Source organism: Cheilinus undulatus, linkage group 7 (assembly GCF_018320785.1).
Source record: "Cheilinus undulatus linkage group 7, ASM1832078v1, whole genome shotgun sequence".
Taxonomy (NCBI): Eukaryota; Metazoa; Chordata; class Actinopteri; order Labriformes; family Labridae; genus Cheilinus; species Cheilinus undulatus.
In genome coordinates this window covers 8,926,042-8,951,655 of record NC_054871.1, presented here as the reverse complement: position 1 = coordinate 8,951,655, position 25,614 = coordinate 8,926,042, and the positions used below count along the sequence as shown (strand labels likewise).

At 38.2% G+C, this 25,614-nt stretch overlaps 1 protein-coding gene across 1 annotated transcript in view; it reads right to left on the bottom strand.

The window, feature by feature from the left end:
* Positions 1 to 25,614, bottom strand: part of LOC121512509 (BMP/retinoic acid-inducible neural-specific protein 3-like) — a 133,793-nt gene that overhangs the window by 34,481 nt on the left and 73,698 nt on the right. The window contains exons 5-6 of the mRNA XM_041791810.1: positions 6,414 to 6,519; positions 5,757 to 5,993 (exon numbers count right to left, since the gene is read on the bottom strand). Of these exons, the coding sequence (XP_041647744.1) occupies positions 5,757 to 5,993; positions 6,414 to 6,519 (343 nt within the window). The remainder of the gene's footprint in view (positions 1 to 5,756; positions 5,994 to 6,413; positions 6,520 to 25,614) is intronic.

Below are 25,614 nucleotides of genomic sequence, written 5' to 3'. Positions count from 1 at the left end.
GGAAGGTGCAGCAGGGAGGAGAATGACTGAAACAGCCAGAAGCCTCCAGAGCCTATACATGCTGCCTAAAGGGTCATTAATGATGGAGACACAGGAGCAGAGTCATGCTGGAAACATTCTGTTCAACATGTAAAATTAAGTCAGAGTATAATATTAGAGCTGAAGTGTGATATGCTGCGTGCTTCTTAATCAATCGTCTTGTTAACGCTTAGAGACTGCTAAGGCCATTTTGTGGCTTTTAACCCATTTTCTGTTAACTTTTTTAGATTATTTTGGCTGTGTTAATGCGAACAACATCGACTTTGGAGGGCAAGTTTTTTTTATCAAATTTTGAAATTTTACTCACAGAACCTGTAAGAGTTTAACAATAAGCTCTGCACTTTTTGTACACACTCAGTACCCTTGTGACCAAAAATGTCCCAATAAAATTAAAATGTTTGATCCTCCAGCCTTCACCGTAAAATAACCATGCATTTATGATATTAGGGTGTCAGTCAGGAGTCATTGCTTCAAATTTGTATTTTTTTCCTGTTCATTACCAAATGTCAGCCATTTTCCCATATTTAGCATAAAGGGAAATTGCATGCTTTTTTCCTGGTTTCCCATTGCCCAATAATGAGAGTGTGTGAGTTCCTGTGTGTGTTTCTGTGAGTGTGTGCAGGCACAGAAGTCTGGTGTGGGAGTGGCGTGGTTCCATTTATAATTGTTTCAGTAACTATTTCTTTTTAATTTTAGGGTGTGGAAAAATAATAATGCATAACTATAAAATACCCTGCTCAACATCGACACATCCAAGGCCCTTTCAAGGAAATCCAATTTTCATGTACTTTATGAAAATTATCTCATTTTTTGTGTTTCTCCACATTAAAAACAAGGGGATTTATGCTAATAAAATGGCATTTACATTTCTGAAAATTCCTCAACATTCGATTTTCTCATTAGGTCTCATGTTAATGAAAAAATAATGCAAATAAAGTGGGAGAAAACTTTAAGGTGTAATTTTTTGCCGTTACGTATGGTGTCCATTTTTGGACACAAAGAGGCTGTGTGTAGCACTTTTCTAAGGATGTCTGAGGGTAAAATCTGGTATAAAAGTGCATTAATCTGTCTCTCACATTCTCCCAGTGTGACACCTGTTCGTATGATGAAAGCTCAAAGGTGATGCTCTGCAAGAATAAAATCTACAGATTAATATGCTCAAATTCCAGCTCTACAATCACCTCAACACTGATTTTATTACATGTAACTATAATTTAAACTAAATCTACTGGATTAAGGAGATAATAAATCAAAACTTTCAAGTCCAAAGTTTTTTTTTTTTGTTGATTTCAGAACTGTTTTTATTTCATGAGTTTGTGTCTTGTTGTTTCTAAATGGTCTAAAGCAATAAGGGCCTGTTCTGATAAATGGCAGTGCCCAATTCCAATACAAAACCAGCCGAGTTTGGCTTTTCAGGGCTAAGCAACCTGAAACAGCACTGTCTGATCTTTGTTCATCTGCAGCTGCTACTAAACCAAGACATGAACTTACTAACACTTACTAATACATTTCTATAACCAACATTAGCTACAGCTCAGTTCAGGTGACTCATGAGTAGTGTCTAAAGACACCTTCAGCACTGTCTGTACTCTTTTTCTCAAGCTTGCATGGACTTAAGGTCACCGGTGTCTTGTGTTAATTAGTGACCGTGTTATCTTGTGAATGACCCTTTATTATATTGTCAAAATACACTCATGAGATTGTGTTTAATGAAAAGAAAGAAAGCTTACAGAATCACTTGCTGAACCGATGCAGTGAAAATACAGTCATTTCTGTGACTTTAGGTATAAACGTCGACTTATACAACCGACTTTATCGCTCACACTTAATTTGACAGGCATGTTTGTCTCTGTGTTGTGGCAGTTACGCTTCATAAAGACGTGGATAATTGTGGACTTGGTTAACTTTCTCTCATCACTGTTTCTGCTGCTGTGTTCACTCTGGCAACTTTAATGTCTCTACACTGCTGCTGCCACACGCATAATACATCTCACATCCATGTCACAGTAATTTAGAGAACAAGCAAAGCTGATATGCTGTACTGATGCAGGGGATCATGGAGATCATCATGTGTTTGCATATGTGTAATCAACAGAAAGTGTAGCTACTGCCTCAGTGGATCTTATGTTTTTTTACTGTATCAACAACAGCAAGGGCTTTATTGATGTAAACAGTATTTTCTTACCATTCATTTCCTTTGAAGATGTATTGATATTAAGGCAGTCAAACATCAATGTTTTTATGGTGGTCATATTAAAATTTCGACAGTTAACCATAATTTACTTGCTGTTTTCACCCATTTTGAATTTCCATTATTTTGTCTTTAAAACTCTTTCTGTTTTATTTTGGATTTTTGTACTTTCTTAAACTAAAGTTTGATTTTGACTTAAGATTTGTGATCAATATGACTGTTTTGTGAATTGGAAGTCTCATTTCAATAGACTATAAATACCAACAAATATTTATTCAAAGTAAAATATTTTGTTAGATAAAATCATGGTGATTTTTTTTTTCAAATTGATCATATCTTTCCTTTTTGTAAATAATCTTTTCACATAGAAACTTGAGGTTGATAAACAAGCCTTTCTCCTCTGTTAGCTGTGCATGTAAGCAGGACGTATAATGCTTTAGTAGATAATATTTTAGAATTTCAAGGCTGTAGTAGGCAAATTTTGTTAGTGGAAAAAATATTGTCTTCAGTTGAGATAGAGTTAGACCAATTATCAGCCTGGCTGATTACTGATGTTAATATTTGGCATTTAGCCGATTATCAGCATCTGCTTTTCATTTTACAGATAATTGGCCAATATCACTTTATTCAAAGTTGAGCTACTTTGGCTCCACTGCATATGTCTTCTCTGTTCTTTTCACTCTCTACAGTCTCACCTTACAACCTACCCACAACACTACTGACTAGCTTGATGTCACACAACTGCCAGCCAATCAGCACTGAGGCCTGGGTGGCACTGACACAGGGAGTGTGTATTACTTCCTGTTTCCTGCTGTTGCCGTGTTGCTCTGTTCTGTTTCTCATGTTGACAGAGCTACTGCTAAATTGCTTATTTTTCTTGATTTTTTTTTACTTGCAGTTTTACTTTTGCCACGCTAAGTACATTTTGTTTGTCATTACAAATACACAGCGATTCTAAATATCAGTTATGGATCAAATGCACTACTAATAATCAGTATCTGTATCAGCCCTGAAAAACAATCATCAGATGAACCATTAATTTTGTGTTTGTATGCACCATGAAATTGGGCTACCACACAACAATCGTGACAACAATGAACCACTCTCATGCAGGAATCCATTTCTTAAGTATCCAATTGAAATGAATGTTGTAGACCAGCCTGTCGCAAGCAGTTTAAGTTGCAATTTGTCTTATTGTGTGTCTTTGGTTTATACGGGGTTTAAGAGGGATTGATTTCCTGTTTAAATACAGATCTGCTTTTATGTTGAAAAGAATAAGGAACTTCTGGTAGATCGAATATTATGAAATTGACAAGTACGGAAAAAAAATACATTTGTCATGGATTATAAAGGAAATAACTGGGAAATAGAAAGGGAAATATATGACAACATGCTGTTGATGACTTTGCACTTATCCACTGAGCTGTCTGTGTTTTTTTTTTTTTTTTTTTTTTTTTTTTTTAAGTGAAATAAGACATTAAGGAGCAGTAGTGGATTTATTTTACATCACTATGGCTGCAAGGAGATGCTGATGTGGCTTAACTATAGTGTGCTGAAAGGGATGATAAAGCATACAGTTGTGCCAACAACTCATGTGACAACCCTTAACATTACCATACTATTTGCATTACCAATCGTATGCATTAAAATGTATTTGCATCATGATTCTGGTGAGTGGATGCAGCTATAGGCTCCAGCTCCAGAGCAGAAAAGAAGAGGAAATGGATGAAAAAGAATCCATCACAGGTTCTGTTTAAGTTTAGTTACATTTTTGTATTTTATCTAACTGCTTATGTTGTCTGGTCTCTTGATGTTGTCTGATTTTATGTAGATTTTTATTTTCATCATGTACATGTTTAATATACCATCAACCTGCCAGGGACTACAGATGAAAATTAACCTACAGCTACAATCTGGCACTTTTACATGTCCATGTTCATTAATGTGCATTTTCCCTTATAATGAATAAATAAATAAATAAATAAATAAATAAATGTTTATTGTAATAAAATGTCCACACAGTGCATATAGGATCATGGCTTGCAGTGCCACTGCATACAGTGACACTGGCACAGGCCAACTGAGCCTGATCTAGAACATTAACCCAATAGCAAAGTTAATTTCAGCTATTTAGAGCTGTGCTTCTCAACTGTTGGGTCAGGGAGCAACTTTCAGGGGGTCGTGAATGTGTTCCTGGAAGCAGAAGTTGTGTCAAAAAGTTTGAAACTCTTTTAAACATGCTTGTTTAATCCTGTCTCTTTGATTTGTGACATGGTTTGTACTGTAAGAGCTCCAAACTGAATTTTTCAAGAAATAAATCCAATTGGTTGAATAAATGAGATGAAACAAGACATTAGGGAGCAGTGGTGGACTTATTTAACATCACTGTTGCTGCAGGCAGAGAATGCAGTGACTTAACCAAAGTCTGCTAAAGGGTCAATAAAGCATGTAATACAATTAAAAATCATGAATGTCTGCATTGCTATGCCTTAAAAACTCAACATATTTCCAATCCCTAGTCTCTTGCAGATTATTTGCCATGTTACCCCACTGGGTTTGAATAAGGCTTTCAGTACAGCTGAGCATTACATCACATGTTACATCACAATTTCATCACCGATCACAGCAACTGTAGTTTGTCTCCTGGGTGTGAAAGCTCCTTGTTACTGAAAAACCTTCATCTGACTGACTCCCTGCTGACCCAGCCATATCACTGTACAGACGGCCCTTTCATTTCCTTGATGTTGAAATTTGCACCGTGCGATTTTGCTACACACAGATCAGGTTCAAATGGCAGCGGAGGTGGTTGTTTGAATACAGAGGTAAAGTGTTAGGGTGTTGTGACAGCAAACACGACCAGATGAACGATTTGTCGAATGTTTGAGATTTCTCTGCTGTTTCCACTGACTCAGCTCTGCCTTTAATATCTCCAGCTGTATGAGGCCGCTGAGGGACAGGTTGCAAATCAATACGCAGGGCTGCTTTATGGCAGTATTGGATTTACAGGGTTTTTTCATCAAAGTGATGAAGTACCTTAATTTGTCAAACATTTAATTTGGCAGGTTGTCCAACAAACATTTAACCAATGAAAAAAAATCTTAAACCATTTTGCAGGATTTTTATGATATCATAACATATGAAGTTGTAAAATGATAAATAAAAATATGCAAACGTGCTTTACATTTATGAGATGCTTTTGCACTTTGTATGTAAGAATTTATAGGCGATTTCCACATCTAACACCAGGGACTCAAGGAATCAATCAAATCAGAGCAATTTCATTTTATAGGCATGAGACGCTCTTCTCTGTTTTGGTTTCATTTTGCAAGTGCCTCAAAAAATTGCTCCTCTGAGTACTGATGAATTCCCATTATGTGAATTGGATGCAATCGTCCCTTGTTTTCATGGCCTCTCTGTCTTTGTTTTCTCTCCCTATCGGCTCGTCTAACAATAGGGCCTAATTTGCTGTCAGTGGGAGGGTCACAGCAATTTAAAGAGACAGAAAGAAAAAGAAAAAAAGACTGACCTGACTCCTCAAAGTCTTGGTTGGCCATGTTCCAGGAGTCTCGGATTTTCAGCAAACTGGCTTCCATTGCTTTTAGATCCACCTCGGGGCAATTGCACTGCGGGTAGTCCACGGCACACTGGCACCAGCAGTCATTGTCTCGGCACACGAATTGGCCCTCCTCGTTACATCCAATGTAGCTGAGAGCCGCCTGCACAAACCTGGCTCTCAAGTACTCTGGCAGTATGGCCTGCAGGCCTGAGGCAAGGACAAAAGCAGGACAAAAACATGGAAATGTCACATGGATGAATGAAGAGGAGAGCTGTAAGTGCTTTAGTTACTGCAGAAAATGTGTTTATGGCTGTTGTACGCTGGATCTGTAAATCACCAGGGGCCGCAACTCATTTTCACTGTTTTTCTTTCCTGGCGACACGTGCAGCATGCAGAGATTCACTTAAAGTTTTATTTTTACACTTTGGTTCTGAATCATTACTGTCTGGGATTCACTTCAGAACTCTGCAAGCATGCGTGGTGAGGGGGAAAAAAAAGAAAAAGCCAAAGAGTGATTGAAGCTAAATTCATTCTGACATTCTCATGCTGCAGTTATAAGCTTGCCAGAGAACAGACACTGTGACAATTCCATCAGAAATTGGGGGAGTTCAATTATGGATGGCCAACCTTGCAAATGAATCTTGTTTTCGGGGCTCTGAACCAAAACGGAGCTGACAGAATCAAGGTTGTCATAGTTACTGCATCCGAGAGGGCCCGTCCTTGTTTCGGTCACCTAAAGGGAAGAAAACAGAGGCACATAACAATAATCCATACTGCCAAAGTAACACACTGATTGAATATACAAAGGGAGAGAAAGAGAGGGAGGAGATGGATGAAAAAGAGGGAGCGCACGACTAAATGTCATGCAGAATAAGATTAACACCCTTTCCCTTCACCAGCTCCTCTTTTGAGAAACAGAAAATATATTACGCACAATTTAGACTTCTCCATTATGCAAATCATATTTAGGGGAATGACTTTGTGAGCTACTGGGCTGAAAATTGAGCTGTGATAAAGATCCCAGGAGTAAAAGCTTAATGAGTAAGATGTGGTGTCATCTATCATATTCATGTCTGCATTTTGTTTACTCATTACAATGCCCACTGACACCAATAACATGCTAAAATCCATCGTTCTGATAGTGTAAGCATGTCCCATTCAATTACATACACACCTGAGGGATCGTGTTATTGCTCTATGAATTTTCTTTACATCGAGGTATGCAATGTAGTTAGAGGACTACGCGGGCTGGAATTTAATGAGAGGATTGGCTGCAAAGTAAGTGCTGCAGCTGTTTTTCAAACATGACTGAAAGGTCCTCTTTACTGATGTAGCATGGCACGTCTCACAGTGTCAGACTCAAAATGGACAATTGCTGTCTTGATCCTTGTCAAAAGTGGTGTCTATACATTACCTATAAAGCAGCTCTTACAACTAAATGTTTTGTTTCAAAGCAGGTTTCTTCTGCTAGAAACAGCTTTTAGATTGACACATATAGAGCGTTTACAAGGCCGCCATCTTGGAGAGGGGTAGCCAGGTCAGAATGGATGACAAAAGGTCCCCACTGACATTCATAACTCACTTAAACCTGAATCAGTTTTCAAGTTATGTGTTTGTCACAAATGTCACACACAAATTTGTAACCCAGGTTACATTAAAATGCAGCTTTTCATGCTGGAATATAAAGAAAATGTAGGAAATCATTGTTTATGTTAGCTGTCATTAACCGGTTTTTTCTTGTTTATTTAGGACTCAAGGTGGGTAAAGCCTCCATGTTGCACTGAATTGTAGGGATCCTGCTATCATGTTTTTTTGGCTGCTAATACTGATCATGCAGATCGACTAATACCAATCATATTTTGTCTTTCTGTTGTAAAAGTTGGTTTAGCAGTTGATCTGTCTACTTAGTGTTGTGGTGTACTGAGATATCCTGCAGGTGGCAGTGTAACTTGATAAAAGGAGTGAAAAAGCCCTCCAACATGAGATATTACTAACTTTGTTCAAAGCAGAACAAAGACCTCCAAAGGAGCAAACATCAGTTACCCTACAGTAGTGTCAAGATGCATGGTTTCATGGGGTCCAGAGGGCATAGTGGTTAGGTCCCACCAAGGGATGAGTATAGAAATCCAGTACCAGTACATAGTACCAGTATTAACACATCTGATACCTACCAGACCAAATTACAACACAGATATCGATACTTCATTTTGATACCCCGCCACCCCAAAATAAAAGGCATGAAAACTGTTATGGAATTTGTATGACTAATGTGCAAAGTTACACTGGTTTCCTTTTCTTATTCCATATTCAACTAGCATCTTATAAAGATATTTCTGAGAATCATTTACAATATCCAGACAGATTTAGTCTCCTCTTTACTTTCTTTTCTATCAAAAGTATCAATTTAAGCACTGTTAGCCACTGGCATCGTACCAAAAGTATCGCTATAGCACTAGTATGAGAAAAAACCCAAATGTTACTCAACCCTAGTGGCACTCCATAAATGTTGGCAGCCCAGGTTCAAGTTTGCCCTGTGGCTCCTTTCCTGCATGTCTCTCCCTATCCTCTCCCTATTTCCAACTCTATCCATTGTCCTCCTCTCTAAAATAAAGGCATGGGAAGCCATGTATATGTATTAAAAATGAATAATTTAAAAAAAGATGATTTATTCAGTACATACATTCATTTATGTGGATGTATCAGGATTATTATTATCAGACTAAATACAAAAGTCTAGGAAGTGAAACAGTGCAACAGGTCCAAAAAATAAAATGGAATAAGTATCAGTGGCTGAGTGCACCAGCTGGCCACAGCAGTACAGGGCCAAGAATTATGCAGCAAAGTGCCAAACTGGCATATGCTCCCCTTCCCGACCTGACCTTATCTCCTACATCAGATTTAGCTAAGGCTGACCTCTAAGCTAAACTTTACATGAAACGCTACATAGACCAGTTGCAGCTGTACCAGGTCCAACCATGCATGTCCAAGCATGTTCTATCAGACTACTATCAGAAGGTTTGGATATCAAAAACCAAATCAAAAGGAGTCACAATTTCTTTGCCAAGCCAAAGAAACACTTCTGATATCTCCATGTTGTTATCTGCTAAATATTAACATGTCTCCCACAGTGCTTTTTGCCCATGCTCCGCTGTCTTCAATTTAAGAGCACAAAATTACTGGTGTGTGAGTGTCTCTTCATTCTCTCTCTGGCAAACTGGGCAAACAACCCCTTCTTGTGATCCGATATGCCATCAATTCCTATCACATCCCTTATGTGTGTCTTTCAACCATGCTAATATCTTTAAATGTTAATATGTCATTTTGGAAATCAGAGTACAGCTGTAACAGGACGTTCACTGGCTTTGCATTGCTACCGCTGTTATCTACTCTACTGCCAGTCTCTGGGCTTTTTTCTCTCAATGGGGGCATGGTCACTCCGGATAGCAGGAAGTGACCGACCTGCTCTTATCAACTGGGTGGAAATTCAATTAGCCATTATAATTTAACTACATTGCACACACAGTGCTTCTCTCCAAAGTATTAGCCACAGGAGATTGGTTTTGATGATCAGTGACTTGAAGCATGAATTCCAATGCACAGATCACAGATGTCAACGAAAATTGTCAGATAATGCTCAGTTCTTGATCAATCAGGGAAACTGATTTGATTTCTCTTTGTTTCTGGGTCACTAAAAGACTGCCACAGCATGGTAGCAGAACCCCCTTTCATTTCCTTTTTTTCAGTTTTTTCTGGCTTTAGTTGAATTTCAATCAACACACACCACAAAGCTCTGCCACAAATGGTATACTGTTAACCTTAATTTAACCATAGGTGACTTCTGTGGATACTGGTGAAGCTAAAAAGCCTCCATTAGTGAGATTATATTGTCTGTAGTTGGGTTCACTTTACTCCTGACCAATCACAAACTCTTTTCTCCGTTCTCTTTATATAGGACAGAAGTTTGCCCAATGGCAGTCTGACAAAATGATGACACAGAGGACAGAGAAGAGCAGGTCTCAACACGAACACTTCCCCCAGAGGAAACTGATGTGGCTGTGTGGGAGGTGTAAATTCTCTCTCAGAGAATATATGACACCCCAAGTAAGCGACTGAGGGCTGAAGGATATTAAATTACTGCTGCTTGAGAGGAGAAAACACATTTCGTTAGCATGAGCTTGCCCCGTCCCCGGAGAACTCTTGTACAAATTCAGGAAGTGGTTCAGTGACATGAAGCGAAGCGCCAAAAACGTTGGCAGAAGTTGTTGGTCTGGCGCTGAGAGAGGGTCATTTACCAGCCAGCCAGTCTATAGAAGCCACGGCCATCTTATTTTTCAGCAGTCAGTGCATTCGTTTTGTAAATTTGGCAATCTATCACTCAGCAGTTATTTGAACATAATCATGAAAACTTCTCTAGTTTTAGGTTAATATCCAAGTCACATCAGACAGCTCAAAAAGCAGAGGAAAATTAGAGTATTCTGTAATGAGTGGGCGCATTAAAGCAGCAGATGGAGGCAGACGGGGCACTTGGTTTTACACACCATGTCTGAGTCAGGTTAATTAACTCAGAACAGGTTAACCATGTAGGAGTAAGGGAAGAAGAGACTTGCATCAATTGACGCCAAACTGACAACTCTCCTCAGCCCTTTATGGCTCATTTTTTGGAAGTGAACGTCTATTTGTGGAAAGATGTGTACACACAGCGGCCTGTGGACAGTCAAGCAGCGAGTCGTGTATGCAGGGATTGACCAGATTGTCAAAAAGCCGCTGTTTGTCTGAACAAACAGTCTGTGCGGTAAACATCAGGGTGTCCTTGTGTCTTTTGTTCCTGAACCCGGAGGGATGGTTTAGCAGTTTGCTTGCTTAATCCATGAAAACAGCACCTGTGATTTCTATTCTAAAAGGACTGCAGTCAGAATGAAGTTCAACAATGCCAGTACTTCTATACAGCCTCACTGGGATTTAAACTATGATCACAAAACACTTGTAATGAACTACGGAAGTGAAACCAGGGCTCCTGCCAATCTAGCTTCACAAAGGGATGGCACCAGTCACTAAATTTGACTAAAATGTTAGATATCAAGAGCAAAATAAAGAAAAGACTAATACAGTGGTGATGCCAGGAAGGTTTCCTGTGTCAGCTGTTCGATAACATTGAAAAAAGGCAGAGTAAACTTACTTTCAACTGATGCCCAGGTAAGCATCTCATCCTTTCCGTAATAATTTGCACATTGTGAATAACACACTTGAGCTGAAAGTAAATCATATCCTCTGGTGTTAAGGAATAAAACCAATGCAGAAGTGCAAAAACAAACAGAAAAAAAAAATGCAGGTCCTTGAGTGTCTACTTGAGACACTACTAGTCACACCCTGTGCAGGACCTTATAGAAATATTCATGTACTTATTATATTTAACAATCAAAAAACAGATAGGTTTCACATGGACCCGCTGTCCATCAGTGCTTCAAATCCCAGTGACAAATGAAGAAAGTCATTGTAATGATCTCAGCCTAGCAGTTAGCACCCAAGGTAGGTGAATGCTCCTCAACTTCCACACACTAAACATTCACAGACACAGATTTGAAAAAAAATTATAGGGTATCCCAAATGCCAAGATCTTTGTTTTTGCCTGCAGTCTCAATGTTAAGCTTCAACTGGATAATTATAATGGAAATATCAACACAGAGTTCCGAAATTTGATTGAGACAGCCCAAACTTAATCCATCATCTCCTCCACAGGAAAACATAGTATCTGAAACAAATAGCTGACAGTATCCCAGGACTCCATGGAGAATTCTGTCCACAACTCTGTATTAACAGCCACTTTACTGACAACAGCATCAGTGCTTATTTCTGCTGCTCAGCTCATAAACATATTCTACTCTCGTAGCTTTTGTTTGCAATAATGGTGGCTTTAATTCTGGCTCAACAAGCATCATCAGCTCTCTGAAGCCTTCTCCTTCCACCAAACTTTTCTTCACCAAACACATCAACACATAAATATCAGGTCTGTCAAGAGCTTAAGATTTAAAAACACAATAATCTCAGAATTTTTGATGTTAATCAAGATTAATTGCATCCTTTTTTAATCACATTTTAAATTCCATTAGTTTGCATTCAAAATTGTTTGTGTTTTTTTTTTTTTTTTTTTTCTGTTTTAGCCAACAGGTAACTGACTTCCTGTTTGAATATAGACTTGCTTTTAAAGGTAGATTGTAACAAGAAATTAATCATGAAAAAAAGGGAATTTGTTATGGATTGAAAAGGAAATAAGGGGACAGTTAAAAGGCAAATGCTTGAAAATATTATGTGCAGATGACTTGTCCACTGATGATGATGAGGCTTAACCAAAGTGTGTTGAAAGAGACAATAAATCATATGATTTGTAATTTAGAAATAAAAATGTGGATCTTAAGTAATCACGATTAATGCAATTAATCTTGACAGGCCTAAAAAACACATAGATATCCACAGGGAAAAAAAAAATATCACACACAGGTGTGATGTAAAGAATGAAGAAGTGAGGCTCTCCTCTATACTCACAATCTCTGTTGTAGTTTCATCATTAGCATCACATTCACCTCGAAGTCCTTGCACAAACTTTGCCATGCTTTACTGGCCCTGCAAAACTGTTTACACTGACTTTATGTACCCTTGCTTAATCCTCCCATCATACCCCCCTCAGAGGCAATGGGCCCCATTTTGGAAATCACTGAGTTGGGTGAACCAAGGAAATTTTGGTTACATATGTAATGCTTGTACTAATGTTTACTGCCTAGTTCAAACACTTTTCCCATGTGGAAATTAAGTTATTATTTTTTCATTTCATATATCCAATTTTGCTTCTCACAATTATGACTTAAACATATGATCTTTACTTATCTCATGTTTTGACCTTTTAGGTTCACAACTTTAAATTTCGAGTCATGTTGCGATTAGGGATGCAAGCGGTCAACAGTTAAATTTGTTTATCAAATTAGTTGGCGCAAGATTTATGAGACGGTTAAACTAATTACCCATAATTTTGTATGAACAGGCTTGAAATCCCGGTCTATAACGTTCTTGTGAACTGTAATGAACCTCCTGCCACTAGAGGCTGCTGTAACTCTAGTTAATAACCACTGCCTTCCTGTCTGAGCTTTCCCACCGTACTTCACCAGACATATATATATATATTTTTTTTTTTTTTTTTGAAGTTATAAATGTGGTATGTAGGCTGTCCAGGGTTGAGCTCACATATAACTACTCAGCTGATGTGAAAAGAAGCCATACATCATGAAATCAATCTGCAAAGACACACAAAGGCTGGCAGCATTAGCTTTTAATGTTAGCCACGCAGTAGAGAGTATATCAGGCTCACATCACACCTGCTGACACAATGACCTTGTGATGAATTCGACTGTTTTCTAAAGATTTTCTCCTCTTTAAATCAGCATATAGCCACATGGGGAAATAGACGCTTAGGAACATCTTAGTTTTGACATTTTCAACTCCTCAATTTGACTTTCAATCCCATATTTTCACCTTTCAGACTCACAATTTAAAATTCTATCTCATATTTTGACCTTTCAGACATGACTGTCAATCTCTATTTCATATATTTGCTTTTTAAAATCATTATGTTGACATTTAATTTCGTGTTTTGACTATTTGAACTCAAAGGTTAAACTTTTAATTTTGACATTTTAAAATCTCAAAATCATCTATCATTAGTGCTCAGGGTTGTTTCCCCCATAATTTATCGCAGGTGAAAATGAGGCTGACAGTTTACAGTTAAATATTGACCCTGTTAGGCTTTTAGTTAGACCTAAATTAAGAATCTGGCCCCTGCTATGATTTAGTTTGACAACTCTGGTCTAGGTCGGCCAAAAGTTAGACTTCAAAAGTTGACTTCGCTTGAATTTGCCAAATGTCTGAAGTAACAGACTAGTCCAATACTTTCTGGAGTCTAAGGTTAAAACAGGAAATTGTACTGCCAGATTCATACAAACGCCAATATATGTAAGAAATAAAAAAAATGTAAAAGCCATAATGATTTGAATATATTTTATTGACCTTGAAAATTACATGGACATTCTGGAACAACTGGACTTCCTAATATAACCACTGAACACTGTCCTCACTGCTATATCATAAGATATAAAGTGGTAATTGTGAACTAGTCTCTGCATTCAAAGCAGAGGTAGGACACTTTCTGTGTGTGGATCTTGCACATGTGTTTCCCACATTTGCAGCAGGTTGTCCCTGTTTTACAGTCTTTTTTTTTTTGCAGGGCAGAAGCTGCATCTCCTTCTCTTCTGTTCCCTCATGTTTGCTTCTTGATCAGGGCCAGGCTCAGACTGCTGCACTGCCCTTACCAATGCCGCCTGATGGACATTCAGTCTTGCTGCCATGATGTCTGTCACTGAAATGGCAGCTCATAAATACCTTTATAATGTTGTAACCCCCACCACCTCCCTCCCAACCCAAACAAATTTCAGTTTGTTAGTTTTGCACATTATTGTATTACATTGCAGGTGCAGGTGTTCGCAGGTGCACATCTTGTGTCTATGTGAAGGTACTGTCTAACCTCTGGATAACTTCTGTTCCCTTTATGCACCATATATGATCACTCCTATGTTATTACTATTCTATTACTATAACTATTCTTTACTATTTCAATATTTGGGATTCTCCCTGCCCCCTTCAAAGACCAGCAGGTGTCTGTCTTTGCGGGAACCTGGGCAAATGTTTTGGGAACACAGACAGTTCTTGTGACAGTGGTGAGGTCCCCTTGAACTCTGTCACCTCTTTCACATATAAAATGCACACAAACATGACATGTACATTCTCACAGTTTTAAGATCCCATAAAACCACAATTTTCCTTTATTTGACCCACACTGGTAGATCTAAAACCCATCTGAATAGATAAGGGTCAAATTTCACCTGTAACAGCCTCAGTGTGCAAAAATGTGTAGCACCTATACAAAAATATTAATTAATAAAAAACATTTATTTGTATGTTCAGTGCTTAACAAATTTATTAGACCAGCCTAACCCTAACCAAAATAAGGTTAATGCCACAGCTGCACTAAATTAACAGCATTGGTAATTACCTAAATCATTTTTTATGTTTCTGCAATGCTAATACACCAATATGTAGAAGCTCTTTAACCCAAATGATATTTTTAATGCTAAAATATAATTATTATTGTTATCCATGAATTTTCAAATTTACTGATTTACAAAAAAACTGAAAAAATAGTAAAGCACATTATTTCTTGATTAATATGTCAATTTATGGATATTTACTTGCATTCCTGAACAGAAAATGAGTTTTAGTGGTTGAATGTTATGCTTGATTCATTTCTGACTTCTCAGAGAAGCCCCGTGAGCCAGCTTAAATTTGGGTGAATTCAGTTTGAAATTCCTCATTCCTGTTCAAAATGGTAAAACGTGGAGAACTCACTGAAAATGAAAGAGTCCGCATTAAAGCACTTCATGATGCTGGATGGTCGTTGAGACAAATATGACAGGTGGTCTAATAAATTTGTTAAGCACTGTATTTTGGGGCACTTCAGGAAGTCATCAAATTTCAGGCTAAAAGAATGACGTTTAGGGTATTTTTACTGCTGTTAAATGTCAAAACTGGTCAAATTTGACCCGAACAGTATGTAAGGGTTAAGAATAGGAGTTAAAAAGTGCAAACCAAGTGTTAAGCCTAAGTCACCTCTTCAACTCTAAATCCCTCTCATACTGTTGCACCAGAGGTATTATCAGCGGCAGACACCCAAAACACTCTAACCTCCACCAGCTGTGTGGAAAAGCTTCAAAGCAGAGCTGTCTGTTGTATTAAAGCGCTGACTGTCCGATGCTAATGTAACATTTTGGTAAACAAAAGCTAAATGACAGCAAACCTAACAGAGTGTAGAAGATTGTCTGCTATAGCATCTGTTGCCTTCTCATATTAACTTATGAACAAGTCGACTGAACCTGTCGTCTTCGTGTTTTTAATAAAAGTACCTCCTGTGTAGCAGCAGGAAATGATCGTCTGGGACAAATGAAGCTTTTGAAGCTGTTCAGGCAGATAACTGATCCACGGCTCCACTCGAGCTGAATGTGGGTTTTTTTTTCATTATTACCATTTGGATGATATATAAAAACTCACACATTCTCTGCTGGCGTACCTCCAAAGCTATTTCTGTATTTACATTTATTCCAAATTAAAAGCTTGTTATTCAACATGTGGGTTGACTGAATACAATAACACAAGTAAAACAGGACCAAATGCCAACTTTTTCTACAGAGACTGCTCCAATTTTTACCGCCATTAGTCCATTCTCAGCTGTCACAGCTAATCAGACACTGATGCATTAAGGTAGACTGAACACAAAGAGGTTTTAGCACACTTTAAATGCCTGCAAGCAGGTGATAGGAGACTGATTTTTCCTCTTGAACATCAAATTAAGGGATGATAGCCAAACTCAGTCCGTGTTATCCTTTAAAACAAAATCCCCATTAGTTATTCTGAATAATCTCCACATCATGTTCTCTTGAAGTGGCGGTAGAGAGGTTTAAAAACACCGCTGTGCATGGAGAAAGTGGTCTAGGTAGTTGTTAAAAAATCTGTTAGAGCTCCATGTCATGCAAATTCAGGCGACTGCTCTCACTGCACTATTCCTCCACAGTTTGAGAGTAAAACATTATAACAGCTCACTTCTTACTGTACTTGAGCTTGGTGAAGAACTTTTTTTTTTTTTTTTTTTTTTTTTTCTGAAACTATCCCTCTTGGGGAATTATCTTACACCAGGAGCCATCCGCCTTGGCTTAAAGTGAAAGTGTCAGTGCTATTTCCCACCCAGCACACTTGTTTTCATGCCCAGTACCAACGTTGTGGAAAAAGCAAATGCACTTATGCCCATGTTCGCCCATGGCTGCGTAGGTTTGAAATGAGGTTTGGCCAGGTGTACAGCGTGTATTGCTATCTTGAGGACGCATACAGCCGCTGGCAGTGCCAGGATTACATTTCATAGTATGCAGAAGAATCATTTCAGGGCATGAAGTACACCTTTATCATCTAGGTTCCCACATGCACAGTAACAATCAGAATGGCAGAGTGAGCATAAGACAGCCAGCACACAGATGCTACCTTTACAACACTAGACAACTAGCCATAAAAACAATGAAATATTGGCACCAATCTACTGTAGCATTATTAAAGTTATTCTAGAGGGAAGTGAAGTTTAAGTTGAGAATGAGCCTGTTCCTGCAACAGTCTGATGTTCTTGTTAGCCTCAAAAAAGCTGATGTCACCTGAAAGTGGCAGAGGGTGTCTAAAAGTGTAAGCATGCACTGCACACTGTATGTGGATGTTTTTTTTCTGACTTCTTGGCTCAGAAAAGTCACTGATGGGGAAACTGTATCTGCAGTCTCACATTTCTCCCAGAATTCACCAATTGCTGGCTAGCTGCTGCCTTTTGCTGTACCAAAAATGCTACCTGACTTAGCAATAGCCAACTCTGTTATTGCTGGTATATGCTTCCCAGTTAAATCTATTTGTTTTACGATAGCCTGGAAATGTTCAATTTTTTATATTTGTTCATTTCAATGTTCATTTCAATGTCATTTAATTAGGGAAGTCAAACTATCAAAATTTCAATTGTGATTAATCTATGATTTTCTACAGGTAAACTGACTAAGTGCCTCTATTTCGTTGCATTTTTATTTCCACCACTTTCCTTTTTTTAGTAACTTCCTGTTTTGACATGGATATGCTTTTATTTTGAAATAAAAAAAGGACCTTTGGATGGATTGAAGAACATGAACTTAACCACAAAAAATTGAACTTTTTATGGCTTTTAAAAAAATAGGAAAGCAGTAAAAAGGTAAATGTTTTATATCACAAGGTGGGGATGACTTTTGACTTGTCAACTGGGCTGTCGGAGTGTTTTTTTCTTTCTATTACAGTGAAATGAGACTTAAGAAGCAGTGGTGGATTCATTTTACTTCACTATGGCTGCAGGAGATGTTGCATTGATTAACCACAGTTTGCAGAAAGGGATGATAAATGCATGCATTTAAAGAAATAATACAACCCTTAACAACCCTTGACCATAACCATTATTATTTACAATATACCAATCATATGCATTCACATGTATTTGCATGATGCAGGTGAATGGACACAGCTATAGACTGCAGCCCAAGAGCAGAAAAGAGGAAAAGAGTTAAAAGAATTATTTATGGCTTCTGCTGTCATCATGGTTTAGTCTATGCAGTTAAATGTATGCCAGCATAGCTTGCCCACACAATGCACGTAGGATCATGGTGGTGTCCATGCTGACTTTATTACAGGAGATTGGGCATTTGAATCCCAGTTAGGGCACAGTGAGTATCCAATGTTGGCTGATGACACCATGAGCAGCTGTCCCAGATGTATGTCCTTTTGGACAAAGGCTTCTGCTAAATGATACAGTAAGGTAACCCAAATAACTTTATTTTCACTTTTACAAACAAGGGTTTAAAGTGCTTGAACATGCAGAAAAGTAAAGCAATAGAATAAGAGAGAGAGAGCAAAAAACATGTTTTCAGTCTCTGCGTACAGCAACACAAACCAGATGAGCCTGATCTAAAATCTTCAGCCAAAGTTCATTTCAGCTATGTAGGGATGCATCAGGAAGGAGGTCAAATGTAAGTTCACAAATCACTTCCACTGTTTGGTTAGACTTGGGCAAAACAACTGTGCATCAGATAAAGGAGTTGGTAAAAGAAAGAAAAAAAAAAACAACTGCAGCTTGCCAATAGCCTTGTGGTCATGTCTGTAAGCTGATGTTCTGAGAGAGTTGTCCTCTATGTGGGCTGCCTGGTTTCAGTTCAGGCCAGTGGTTCTTTTTCTGCATGATATCTTACTCTCTCTCTCTCTCTCTCTCTCTCTCTCTCTCTCGCTCTCCCTTGTTCCCTTTTCTAGCCACCGTACTATCTGAAAAATAATGTAAAAAGCCAAAAATAGACACATAACAAATACAGAGCAAGTAGTTTAAGGTGCAATATGCATGACCAGTTTCTCTGACTTAAACAAAGTTGTTCCTCAGTGCACCTCCCCACACCCTTTCACCCAGCCTCTAGCTTTGTCGTAGGTGCAGCCGTTGCTACAAATTTCAATTCAGATATGCCACCCAGAGTTTATTTATGCCTCAAAAATATTTTCTTCAGTTTAGAATTTCTGTTATTTTACCTTAAATTCTATTCTCACAATGAATCTCCACTACCATGCCTATCCTTGAGTGAGCAGGGCTGTTGCCCCCAGGTGGCAGAGCTTACAGTCAGACCAGGAGAAATGTTGTGTTATGAAAATTGTTTTAACCTCTCAGCGATTCATAAATTCATAACGTGCGCCCCATGTATGCAGTCGGCGCAGGTTGAAATCTGACCTGTGGCACTTTCCCACATGTCTTTCCTCAGCTCTCTCATCCTTGTTTCTGATTTTGTCCACTGTCCTTGTTTGTCAATAAAGGCATAAAAAGCCCAAAATAAATCTTTAAAAAAATGAAGAAAATGACTTCCTGTCCTGTATGAACACAGAGCTGCACTCACTGGTATATTTAGTAAGGGTTTGTCTGATATCTTTTAATTTATGTATAATTTAAAATAGAAAACAGTTTTCTATGTAAAATAAGGGCTATTTTGACTCCTTTTTGATGCACAATTTCAGTTTGCATTTTTGATAAAACCTATCTTAACATGTGCATTGATCCCTTTTACAAAATGAGCTTTGTGACACTGATATTTATAAGTATATTACCTTTAAATAATGAGAAAATTTAGAAATAGTAAGAAAAATCTTAAAATAGGAAAGATATTCCAAGGTATAATTGCATGCACGTATCATCAATAATTAAAGAACAGAATCAGGCCAACTTTTGTAAGAAAAAGGGCATAAAATGCAGAGCAAGCCAGATCAGTAGTAATGGGAATTTCCGCTCTTTTCAGTGATCTGGGTTTTTTGGTTTGGCTCAGCAAGAGCCAAACAGCTCCTCCAGTTACGTTCATTTGACCTGCCAGATTTAGCAATGTTATGACATATGATTTATATTTGTGCTGGTATTTTAGCCCAACTGTGCTCATGTTTTTTTTTTTTAATTGAAGAAAATAACATGCTATTACTTTTTTAAAATATACTGTCCCCACCCAAAACACCTTGCGGGTCAAATTAAATCTGCTTACTGGCTGGTCTGTGTGACACACCTGATATACATAAAACATTGATAGTAAACCATCAAGCTCCCTAAAGTGAGATGTGCCTGCGGAAATGTAAGTAGATTTATCACATAACACACAAACATACATAAAAACTAGAAAAGCACTCGGAGACCGCAGACCTCTGCCATTATCCCTGTCTCCCAATAGTACAGAATCCTTTAAAAAATTTCTGGATCCAGATGGCCATCCGGATCACTCCCAAAATCTAATCAGTTCTTCCTTATGCCGTTTCTGACATTTCCTGAAAATTCCATCAAAATCCATCCATAACTTTTTGAGTTATGTTGCTAACAAATAAACAAACAAATTAACAAACCCTGCTGATCACATAACCTCCTTGTCGGAGGTAATAATAAAAGTAATAGTAATAATGATGTAAAATGCCTCTCAAACAGGATCCAGCTCTTCTCGTTCACATAAAAGAGCCGGCTCTTTGAACCGGCTCGTTCACGAATGACCCATCACTACAGATCAGGCAGACAACACTAGCTGTGTTGATTTCACACCTGACAAGCATCTTTATCCAATCACCTGGCAAACATCCTCCTAATTTGGCAGTCTGTTTAAGCTGCAAGCTTCCTGGTCACTCCCTCTGTTCTGCTGTTGCAAGCTCTGTTTTGACTTTGTACTGTTTTTACTGTCAACCCACCAACCCGGCCGCCGCCTCGGCCTCACTAGGGGGGTTTAGATGCTGTCTCATCATTCCTCAAATCCTGACTGTAAAACAACTCATCAAAGAGTGACGAGGTCGGAGCCTGGATGCAAAACCCAATTATGGTCTTCCTGCGATAAATATGAATATTTTAAATGATGAGTTATCTGACTGAACTGCTATATATCAGACTCATATGCCAACATGCACAGAAGCAGAGGTAAGTTGGAAATAAAAGTGCAGAAACAGTCACCATGTCAATTACCCCAAGTCTGAGAGTTGGATAAATTAATAGACTGTCTAAAGATAAAGTTTAAAGCTGCTCATTTTTCCAAACCCAGCATGATGAGAATAACTGACGCTGTGAACCCAATGAAAAGGATAAAAAAATAACTTTCCAAATTAATTTTGTTTAGTGAAACTCTGGGAGTTGAGTACAAACTTGGAAGCAAGAACCCCAAAGTTAAGTCAAAAACAGAATACCTTCTGAGACTGGCATGAAAAGAACTTCTGCTGCAAGTCTTGAAAGATGCAACTTTATCCACGGTTCAAAGCCATGACGCTGGATTTATGCTGACAAAACACAGACTCTCTCGCTTGCACACGCTCACAAAAACAACCCTGTGGAGTCTCTCCTGTCCTTTGAGCTCATGGTTAGATTGTTCACAATCTCAGCTCAATCATCCTTGACAAAAGCCTGATTTAGAGCACGCGTGTATCTGGGCTCCATGGGCGGCAAAGATAAACTGCCAACCTGAAGGGAAATCTATCTCCTTCGCTGTCACTTGCGAATTATTGCCAAGCTCCATGACGGCGTCTTCTTTTAATATTTTCCCAAAGGTTCAATGAAAATAACAACATATCCTTGCTAGATTAATGACAGCATCCGTGATATCCAGCCAGGGGGAAGAGAAAGACTTTTGCCGCTGTAGGCAGAAAAGTTGTCTTTCTTTTGACGCCTACTTCTGACAGCTACAAGGTCAAAGAGGGAAAGAAATACAGAAAGACACGGAGTCGAATAACAGCTGGAGCTGCCATATGCACAATATACATTCAGAGTCTTTTTCAGTCAAAGACGCTTATCTCAGATACTGCTTTTCAATGTCTAATTACTTAAATATAGCCTTATGAATGCAAAGACTTCATCAGATTCAGCAGAGCTGGAGAGAGCATCAGAGAAGGAGAATAACTAACCTCCATTCTTCTTTTTCATTATTGACGCAATTAATTAAAATCAGAGCAGGCTCCGTAGGGATCCACAGATTAATTTCTAACACAGACAGATGTCCAACTTAAAGGGGAGAATTGACCAAATGCAAATCTGAGGATGGCTTTTCTATGCATAGCAATGAGACCATCTGCAAAAAGAACCCACTGGAGCAGAGCGTGTGTGCACAGTCAGCCTTCTCCTTTAAAAACCAAACCCCCGTACGAAAAAAAAGGAGGATCCCTTTGTACACTTCCTCAACTTTCAAGACCTCGCAGGTCTGCTAAAAGCAAGAAAACAAGAGAATATGATATGTAAATGACGTGGATCTGTTGGTGGGGGAATTATTAATGTGCCGTAAATGAGTACAAGATAATCGTGCTGACTGTGTTGAAAGAAGCAACAGCTGCATTTAATGGAACATTTAATTGCACTTAAAGGCTTTCTCAGAATAAGCAGTTTGTGATGATTACGCATGCTGAGGACGTGACTTGTTTATCTATGACAATGGATTTCACTTTGCCCTCCAGGCGTGCCTTTTGATGTCTTTTCACTGTCTAATAACTCAGCTGGAATGCTTTAATCCTGAAATTATTCCTTTTAGATACTAAGAGAGTCCTATTATCTTCAGCTCCGTCTCAAATTAATTTGACTGATACGGCTTCAAATTAATATCACCACATCTCAAAATGACCAATCAACATATTGATTTAGTGCATTGAGTAATATTCTAAAGCCATTAAACTCAAGGAGAGGGAAGCTTAAAGAGCACTATTCTTTCACAAAGTACTTTAAAAGCCCCATTCACATGGGATTATATAACCCGTGGACCTCTGATAACGTAGAATTGTTGCGGAGGACTGAATCATCCATGAGTGTTATTTATAAAGTTAAAATTCCAGGGAAAATTTCTGAACATATTTCAGCACACATAGAGGTCCACAGGTAATAGTAACCCATGGGAATCAGCATCTTGGTAATTTTGGGTGGTAATTAAAGCCTTTTCATCTGCCAACTGTCAGCCAAACAGCCGGCTAATCACTTAATTACAGCTGCCCACTTTCTTACAGGTTGCAACTCACTTTTCCTGCATATTTCACATTCATTTCAACAATAAATTATTTTCAAATTAAGTGATTTAAGCCTAAAAATGTTTTATTTTCCAATTTTCTGTTAACTTGCCTTTTTCCCGGTCTTTGGCTGGCAGATAAAAATATTACCTGTCGAAATGTCTGGCAGAAAAAATGCAAATGACCAGATAAGTAAATACTGAATACTTACATATTATATTTTGTGTTACCTAGAAGATATGTTGCAGTCTCAAAGAACTTTACAACACCTACTTGCCCAGCAGGGCTGGGGTTGTTTATCTATTCAGGCAGGAAGCACATGGCTAATTATCGTGCGTAATATATTCATAAGATGATATGGATGACATCAAACCAAACCTATCTCTGAGGGAGTTCAGAGCTATTGGAAAGTATGCTGGGAATCTTCACCAGAACGCTCTTAGAAAAGAGAATGTTAACCTTAATGAGGTTTTCCTGGTTAACTAAAGGCTTTATATTATCTATGGTATCTAAGGATTTTGAGTTTGTCATCACTGCAGCTAAAGAGGCTGAAAAAAAGGGAAGTATAGAGGGTTGAGTGGATTAAACATCGATGCAGCAACAGCTGGGAGAGACAGGCCTATGCCAGCTGAGCTGTAGGGGACTTAAATGAGTGGCTAAATCTACTTGTGATCAATTCTCTGATATTGGACTGTATTTAACACAGAATCCTATCGTTCAGAATGGCATGGACTGCTTTGGGCTAATAGCGAGAGCTCCATCTTTCTTCCTCGTAGCTGGTTAATGCTTGGGGTGTAACAGTGTAGGATAAGCCATTGATGAAAGGACTGGACTCGACTATCTGCTGTAGAGCTTTTGTCTTTTCGGGACTAGTCCCAGTAAACCACGATGGTTGGATTTACTGCTTTAGCTATAGTTATACTATCATGAGGATTTACATTGGACAACTTAAGGTAAGACTCATTTTTTTCATATGAAATGCAAAGTTTAAACGTAGTGTATACTTAACAGCGCACAGGTGAGTTATTTGTTTGTCAGTAGAGGATGGTGTTTGGCTATTGTAAGCTCCTAAGTTATGGTGGTGGCTAATGCTAATAGGCTAATGGTGCTAATGTGAAGCTAACTGTTGTTGTTCATGTTTTTAACATAGGTGTATACTGTGTAACTGACTGCATGTGTGTAAGGAAAAGCTCAGAGTTTTAATTTTGTGTGTTTAAACCACTTGCACAAAAACAAAAGAGAGAAAGTCTTTGTGCAGTCATTTCCAAGGTCTGGAACTACAAATCAAGTTTCAAGTTACTGAAAATTGAAAACCAATGTTGCCAAAGTTTAACCAGTGATATTAAATTATGACAGGCCAGTGCTCCAACACAGCTGTGCCTTCATTAGTGTTGAGGAAAGTCAGACTAACAGCATAGAGTCAAACTAGAGCAGCTGTTTATTTTAAAATTTGTGGAATGTATTTAAGCTCCATTGGCTCATGAACCATAGGCAGAGGATGCCATCAATAAATGCTATTCCTCTTATATTTCTTAAAGAAAAGAACTCAAAGAAGTTTGTTAAAGAGCTACAAAGAAGCAAAATTCATGTAAAGGCATCACATCTATCAACACTGAGAACCACTGAACCAGTAATGTACTGGTTTATGTATGGTGTCAAATATTCACCACCTCAGAGAAAATAATACAGGAATGTCTGAGCTTCAAAGATGCCTGAAATCATATTGTCCACATGTGACAATATGCATGTATGCAAATCCCTCAGAATAGCAGATTTAAACATCAGAAGGATCTCAGATCTGGCAAAGGCAGCACCGGATTATCAGACAACGGCGTACAGTGAAAGATAGAAATACATCTTTTCACTGATTTGCGATAATGACTCTGCTGTTCTTTATCTGAGATATGAGGTATGACAGATATTTACACAAAAACATGTTTACTGACATGTCAGAGAAGCTAAAATGAAATGCTCTGTAGACTAAGCTGCTGTGATGCAGGAATACAAGGTTAGTTGTTGGCTTCTATTGGATGTTGCTGATTTTAATCCTTTTCCAAACATCATCATAGATGTACATCTTAGATGAAAAGATCAAAAAAAGGTTTTTTAAAAATATCTGAGGATGTATCTCAGAATGAAATCCCTTGAGGTCTAGGATGTGATCTTTGAAATATCTTCATTTTTGACAAATATAACGTAACACATTTTCTGAAATGTGAAAAATTTGGTTCATCTATGCCAAAAGTCTCTCTTGTGTGCAGGCTGTCAATCCAAAGTGCTTACTGTATCTCATATTCTAGTAGAAGGTCGATTTTTTTCTTAGTTCTTAGACATTTAATGGCACCAAAAGACTTGAAGTTTTAACAGTCAAGTTTTACATCAGTCATTTCCCTGCAATTCAGTGATCCATCTGCTGCTTCTTACTTCTGTTGTCTGTAAAAATGATTGCTTTATGTTTGCTAAATCTGCTAAATCAAATTTATGACAGTTTCAAATGAGATCAATGTCTCTGACTATGAGCTCGATTTTAACAACTATTGAACTGTTGATATCCCCAGTTTATTTCTAATTTGTAAACTAGACACAGCACAGCTCTAAAACTTCAGTAGTTTGGACAGAGATTACTATTATCCCAAAGCTTTTAGGTCATCAAAAATAATTT